We start from the raw sequence: 7,818 nt of genomic DNA, 5'->3' as shown, positions 1-7,818 counted from the left end.
CTCGGGATGAGGAAGATGACGCTTTCAAGAGGATCAGCCATGATCATGATGAATGGAGGAGCAGGCTCGAAGCCACTCCTGCCCCTATTTTCTATGTTTCTAAAAGGGAATTGGATTAGCACCTGAAGAGAGAAATATTGTAGGTATATGGGGAAAGAGCAACAAGACTGGGACTGAATTAATTGCTCTTTCAGAGAGATAGCACAGACCAGATGTGCAAAATGGCCTCATTCTGTCCTATAACCATTCAATGGTATGACTCTATCATTCATTTGTATGTCTTGCAAGCTAATTTCACTTGGACAAAATATAGACCAGAGTGGAGAGAACAGGAACCTTTTATTAAAAAATACATTACAAAAACAACTCGGTATGCTCCTACTGAAATCTCTAGTCCCAAAAGTGCTATATTCCTGGCCAGTATAGCGTGAAGCCTGCATGATTTTTCTTGAAGTCTGGCACTGTTTGTTCAATTCTCTCCTCCACTACCACTGTACGTTTTTTGCCGTGCATGTGGCAATGGATCGAGTTGCTGACGTTGACCTGCAGGGGAAGGCTTTTCCTGGAAGGATAAAAAAATGAATAGTGAATGGTTAGAAAGAAGTTCCATGATTATTACATTTTGGAAGGCAAGTTAAGGTAAAGTTTGACTTCCCAGTGCCATATGTGGGGAAGAAAGGGTGAGGAAGACACAAAGGGGCTGCAGATGCATAGATAGGTTTGTGGGCAAGAACATGGCAGATGGAATACAATGTGGGAAAGTGTGAAGTTGTCCATTTTGGTGGGAAAAAGAATAAAACAGAACATTTTTTGAATGGTGGAGAGACAGGGAAATGGATGAAGTTAGAGGGACCTGAATGTCCTTGTACATGAATCACAGAAAATTAACAGGAAGTGCAGCAGGAGCCTCAGAGGGCTATGTAAGATATCTTGTGGAATAGAAAAGGTTCATGCCAGGCGCCACTTGAAATCAGACCATGATTTGAGGGCAAATGGACAACAGGGGTATATGTTGGTAAAAGATGGGCTTCTCAACAAAAAGGTGGCAATTTTCACTGATTTCACTTCATGCTAATTACCTCAAAATAGTGTCATAGAATCTTTATTCTTCAGTTCTCTTCCTGAAGACATGGTCCTTGGTGATTATTTGCCAAACAACAGCAAAATTCCATGATTTGTTTCCCTACAGATAGGGCTAGGAGGCTGGCCCCAAGCCTATCGCAGCCAGAATGGGGATCAAACTCCGTGCCGTCAGCATTAATCTGATCTACACGCTAATTGTCGAAGAAACTGAGTCAATCCCGTCAGTAGACGTATAATTCAATAAGCACTGGCGATGCGGCTGGCTCGATCTTGAAAGAGGCCTACTGTGGGTATTCAAAGAGACTTCATGTTTTATCAGAGAGACCCTCTTTAATATGGAAATTAATCTCTGACTGCTCCTTTGGGACCCACCAAAATCTAACGGGTAACTGTCATCCCGAGATCCTTACTCTACATTATGTTAATGCTCCCTGTAACATTACCTTGTTGGCAGTGACAAGCTCAGTCCCATCTTGAGGCTTCTATTTAGCAAGCCACATCAGAGGCACCTGTTTGGCAACCTGCAGTTAGTCTGCCAAATTTGAAGGAAGCCAGGGCCTCAAATTCACGGCGATCTCTTCACTGATGTAACAGGCAGCCGAGCTCGTATGCTCGTCAGTCGGTCACCTAAAAGTCCAAATCAAACCGAGCTGACAAATAACTGGAACTAGATTCAGTTAGAGGAGTGAGGTTACGGATTCTGAAGCCAAGGATTTGAGAACATCATTTTGAAGGGGATCATAGGCGTCTACGGAAGGAGGAACTGGATGGGCTGAATGATCTCCCTCATCTCCACATAGCTCTATGAAAATATGAATTTGAAAGAAACAGCAGCTGATAAGGGCAGAAACAGAGAAAGAGTCAAAGACCTGGCTGTTTTCCTGCTAGAATGTGCAGGAGAATAGGTTCATTCAAACATTCGCCAGGCCTCTTGATCAAATTATCCACTGGGTTCATCCAAGGCTGCCTTTGCACAAAAGGAGTGCTGTGGCATTCTGACTCTTCCACTACAGTGCACCCAGCCTGCTTCTCCTGTTTGTCTGAGAAAAACACTTTGCTTCTGTGTGGTCATGCTGAGGCGTGATCGGACACTACCGCCACAGACAACTCTTGACTTCAGCAGGATCCTAGGATCTGCAGGGGCCTTGGTTAATGCATCTTTGCAGAATGCGTCCCAAGGTTCACAGCTGGCTGGGTCTTTGTCTGGCTACAGGAGCAAAAATCAACATTAAAGATACCGGGCAGAGAATGGGTCCTTTTGTGTCTGTTTTAGTCACTGGTTGCTCAGTTCTATATCATAAGCATGACCTCACAAAAGAAACTCCCCAAGTTTTTCTCATTTTCTCTTGAAGGCAGTGAGTCATGTCAACGTGTTGTTCCACTCCACTGGTTCAAACAAGCTAACACTGACAACAAATTCTGGGTGGGGGAGGGGGCCTCAGTTAATGTGTCAGTGTTTGCAAACGAGAATCAGCGCAGACCAGGTTTCCCTACAAAAATGTTAGGAAAACAAAGGTTGTTTTAAATGAATTAGATTTTGTAATATTTCCTGTTGACTAGTTAGATGAATAACAACTGCAAGTTTTTTTTACATATAATTACAAGGCAGAAGTTTGCAGCCTTGTGGCTGCAAGTCAGTGTCCAGGATTGAACTGATACAGAAACCCAGGCTTCCTGGAGTGATCCCCCCACCCTGGTCCCTGATTGGCTACTCGGGCCATGTGACCCTCTCGGCAGATCGCCCCATAAAGGGGACAAACACCACAGATTTGTTACTGGTAAAACTTAGAAATAAGACATAGCTTTAATTTAATATTTTTATGCCTGGAATGGAAAATCTACAGTTAGATTCATGCTGGACAAAGGTGTTGTATGTGTGGGGTTTTGTTAACTTCCAACTGTGTTTCTATTGTGTTTAAAGAGGGCTATGCCATGAAGAATAAATAAAAACGCATAAATGTGTGGATGATGCTGAACAACCGAGGCATTGTAAGGTCGAGAAGCTTTTACATTTTAATTTAGCTAATTTGATTGCAGTTGAAGAAAGGCACTGAGAGAAAAGGCAGCTCTAACAGCTCTGCTGGAAGCAGTTGATTTAGAAGGCTTGAGAGGGAACATCTCTGTCTCGGCTTTTCCAGAAGAAAAGCCATACCATGGAATAGTGGTTAAGAATACAAGTGCAGGGATCTGATGAATAGATAGTTAAGAAAACTAGAGAAATTAAGAGATGTTTCCAAGAAGTCTGAGGTTAAAGGTACTAGAAGGGCAGACCAAGCTGTGAAGAAGGCTGGGACACCAGAAAGATATCTAAGCAGTTTTTTAGGATTGTGGGATTTTACGACAGCCCTTGGAATGCAAATTGAAATAACTATGGAAATCGGTGGCTGGATCTCAGAGTTTGTATAAAAGCAATTAGACAAAGGAAACCTAAAGGGATTGATGTAAAATCCCAGAGTGGATTTTCTGTTAAAGGTGGAGCAGAAGCTTTGTTTAAAATTCTCATTTGGAAAACCTGGGGCGAAATTCTCCGGAAATGGCGCGATGTCCACCGACTGGTGCCCAAAATGGCGCAAATCAGATGGGCATCGCGCCGCCCCAAAGGTTCGGAATGCTCCGCATCTTTGGGGGCCGAGCCCCAACCTTGAGGGGCTAGGTCGGCGCCGGACGAATTTCCGCCCCACCAGCTGGCGGAAAAGGCCTTTCGTGCCCCGCCAGCTGGCGCAGAAATGACATCTCCGGGCGGCGCATGCGCGGGAGCGTCAGCGGCCGCTGACAGCTTCCCACGCATGGGCACTGGAGGGAGTCTCTTCTGCCTCCGCCATGGTGGAGACCGGTGGGCCCCGATCGCGGGCCAGGCCACCGTGGGGGCACCCCCGGGGCCAGATCGCCCTGCGCCCCCCACCAGGACCCCGGAGCCCGCCCGCGCCACCTTGTCCCGCTGGTAAGGTAGGTGGTTTAATTTACGCCGACGGGACAGGCATTGTAGCGGCGGGACTTCGGCCCAACCGGGCCGGAGAATCGCGCGGGGTGGCCCGCCAACCGGCACGGCGCGTTTCCCGCCCCCGCCGAATCTCTGGTGCCGGAGACTTCGGCAACCGGCAGGGGCGGGATTCACGCCAGCCCCCGGCAATTCTCCGACCCGGCGGGGGGTCGGAGAATCTCGCCCTTGGTCTGGATTTCAGAATGCAACCTGCCAAGGGAAAGCATACTTATGATAGAAGAGTTTAAAACATGATTTTGGGAGTGGAGTTTGGAAACTCTCACATGACAATCATCTGGGGGGAATTCTGAGGAGACATCCACAACATTTATTTGGAGTTCAGAGTGGAGAATGTATTTTCCCACAGTCATCTTGTGTGCTTAAAAAGAACTTTGTGTTAATGAGACTATTGTAAATGAAAATAAAAGAAAATTACTTCGGATGCTGGAATCTGAAACAAAAGCAGAAAATACTGGACAGTCTCAGTAGGTCTGACAGCATCTGTGGAGAGAGAAGGGAGCAAACATTTTGAGTCTGGATAACTCTTTGCAAAGCTTTGCTGTTCAGTATTTTCTGTTTTCGTTATTGTAAATTGATGTACTTTATAATCTGTGTTAATCATAAAACCAGTGCGTAATTATTCAAATAAAAGGAAGAGGGGTGGCAAGGTGGTAGTGGTAGTGGTGGTGGTGGTGGTGGGGGGGGGGGAGGGTGGCATGGTGGAGCAGTGTTAGCATTGCTGCCTCAGGGCACTGAGGACCTGACTTTGATCCCGGCCTCCGGTCACTGTCCGTGAGGAGTTGCACATTCTCCCGGTGTCTGTGTGGGCCTCACCCCCACAATTCAAAGATATGCAGGGTCGGTGGATTGGCCATGCTAAATTCCCCATTAATTGGAAAAAAAAATAAGGGGGAAGCAAAGGCATATTGTATCATAATCCAATATTTTTGATAAATGTTTTTTCTTATTGTTAAACCTAATCAATCTGTTCCTCCACATTTCATTTTAAAAAGTAAATGTTACGGCCTTTTCAGCCGGGATTCCATTCTGGATCTTCCTGTCCAATTAATAACATCAACTGGGATTGTAACACAAGGCAAAGTCTCAGGGCACGATCGACCGGCTGCGTTGCACTCTCACTCGAGCGCAAATTGGCCAGTTGATGCCCAGTGAGGCCTCTGGCTGGCTTCCCTTGCCTGACCTCCATGAAAGAACATCTTATTGAAACACCTTATTGAACCCTGGAACTCAAGTGATCCAATATTTATTTTTCTCTGTGGTCTCCATACTATAAAACTTTCTGTTCTCTATCCCTCTCTTTACTGAGTGCGGAAGTTGACATTGTGAACCCTCCTTCCTGTGTTTTGAGTGTGTGCAAATAAACTAACCCTTTGAGTTCATCCTATCTTGCGTTTGCTGTGGGGTTATTGACAGAAAATCGGATCACACTAAAAACTGAGGGATTGGGAAATATGCCACTGCTTATAAAGAGAGAGACAAATCAAAAATACTTTTCCCTTTACAGACGGGCACTTAAGATGAGGAATTAATGCTGGCTAAATTAAAGCCTCTCCTATCTGTAATAGTGGGCAAGGTCCAGAAAAAGGTGGCATAATCAAAGAATGTAGCCAGGAGTGAAATCTGGAAGTACTTCTTCCCCCAAAGGTCGTAGAAATTTGGCACATTCTCCTCAAAAGACAGCCGCTGCTAGATCAATTACATGATCCATATGGAGATCAATAAATTGTGTGAGGGTATTAAAAGATTTAAGTAAGTGGAATTAAGGTACAGATCAGCCAAGGAGAGTTGAACATCCTTCAAGGCCTTAATTTCTTTCTCCTATTCTTTTGTCCAATCCCTATCATTAGTGCTGGGACACGTGTTGAACAGAGGGATTCAGATAGAAGTGGTTGGGGAGAAGGGAAGTGAAAGGGTAAAATGTTCCACAGGATTTTCACCCAATGAGATTAATTAACCAAGCCCAATTAATTGAAGCTGTGACACATCAGTCTTCTGTTGTAACCTGCCTGATTACTACTGGCTGGGGACTATTGCCTATCCCACAATCCTTAATGGGATGAGCTCCCCCAATGAGGAGGGCGGAGAAATCATTAGCAGAGTCACCTGCATAAATAGAGCTGGCCAATGTGGAACCAGCTAGAGAGAAGAGAGCAGTGGTGGAGTACTGCTGCAGTTGTATATATGTAATTGTAAATAAAGTTATTTATTTGATTCTTCTTTGTGGCCCTCACAAAACCTTCCATATTGAGTAGCATACTCACGAATTGAGCAATGGGAAAGCCCATGGTTTTCCCATTTATATCGGGCAAAGAGAAAAAAAGACCTTGCATTCATACAGTACCTTTCAAAATCTCAGAATGCCCCAAAGTGCTTTACCGTCAATGAAGTGATTCAGAATAGTCACTGTTGTAAGCCAGTTTATCTCACGACAAAGTCTCAAAGGTCAGCAATCAGATAATGACCCTTGAGAATGTTTCTTAAAGAATAAACATTGGCCAAGATGGAGAGAACTTTCAAAGAGGTTTGCAAAATGTTTCCTGCCAAGAGCCGGGGTAAATTTCCTTTACTTTGGCCTTCTGGATTTGTCACCCAACCTGGTTTTTGGTCCATTGAAAGTAAATGGACTGAAACTCTTGGGAGCAGTTAACCGGGCCTGTGAATTGTCAACATATCCAAACTTGATTCCAGTGCACTGGCCTCTGTGCTGGCAGGCTTCAGGAGAAAAGAAAATGGCTCAGTAGCTCTTTGCATTATCACATTCACGGGGGAATTGGATGGTGAATTGTGTGTGCATACCTTTGTTTTGCCACTTGTGGCAGTCACCACTGTTTGTATAATACTTGTATTAGAGAACGGTAAGGCCCCTGTACTACAGGTACGGGGGTAGATCCCTGCCTGCTGGTTCCACCCAGTAGGCGGAGTATAAATGTGTGTGCACACCGAGCTGCTACCATTTCTGGTAGCAGCTGCAGGAGGCAACACATCTCTGCTTAATAAAGCATCGATTACTCTCTAGTCTCGTCTCGTCGTAATTGATAGTGCATTAATTTATTAAGCAGAGATATTACAGCGATGGAACTACGCATCAAGCCTGATCGCCTGCAGCTGCACCCGCAAGCAGCCAATGCTGCGTCGGCCTTCGACCACTGGCTCGCTTGTTTTGAGAGCTACCTCCGATCCGCGGCGGAACAACCCTCGGAAGAACAGAAACTCCAGGTCCTTTACTCACAGGTGAGCTCCGATATTTTTCTCCTTATCCGAGATGCGCCTACTTACACGGAAGCAATAGAGCTCCTGAAGGGACATTATATTCACCCAATCAACAAACTGTACGCCAAGCACCTCCTGTCCACGAGACCCCAACTCCCTGGTGAGTCTTTAGACGATTACTGGCGTGCCCTGCACATCCTGGCGCGGAACTGTGATTGCCAGGCAGTTTCGGCAGTCGAACATACTGAACTTTTAATCAGGGACGCTTTTGTTACGGGCATAGGGTCAGTGTACATCCGCCAGTGCCTATTAGAAGGGGGCACCCTCGACCTTGCGGCAACCAGGCAGTTCGCAAACTCATTGACTGTTGCCTTCCATAACGTACAGTCAAAGAACAAAGAAATGTACAGCACAGGAACAGGCCCTTCGGCCCTCCAAGCCCGTGCCGACCATGCTGCCCGACTAAACTACAATCTTCTGCACTTCCTGGGTCCGTATCCTTCTATTCCCATCCTATTCATATA

The 7,818-nt window shown here is 45.7% G+C and overlaps 1 protein-coding gene across 1 annotated transcript in view; it reads right to left on the bottom strand.

The window, feature by feature from the left end:
- Positions 1 to 320: 320 nt before the first annotated feature.
- Positions 321 to 7,818, bottom strand: part of LOC140385722 (unconventional myosin-Id-like) — a 264,080-nt gene continuing 256,582 nt past the window's right edge. The window contains exon 22 of the mRNA XM_072468175.1: positions 321 to 562. Coding sequence (XP_072324276.1) covers positions 406 to 562 — 157 coding nt within the window. The 3' untranslated portion in view covers positions 321 to 405. The remainder of the gene's footprint in view (positions 563 to 7,818) is intronic.

The sequence above is a fragment of the Scyliorhinus torazame genome, chromosome 11, assembly GCF_047496885.1.
Source record: "Scyliorhinus torazame isolate Kashiwa2021f chromosome 11, sScyTor2.1, whole genome shotgun sequence".
NCBI classification, from domain to species: Eukaryota; Metazoa; Chordata; class Chondrichthyes; order Carcharhiniformes; family Scyliorhinidae; genus Scyliorhinus; species Scyliorhinus torazame.
This window is presented reverse-complemented; position numbering and strand designations above follow the sequence as displayed.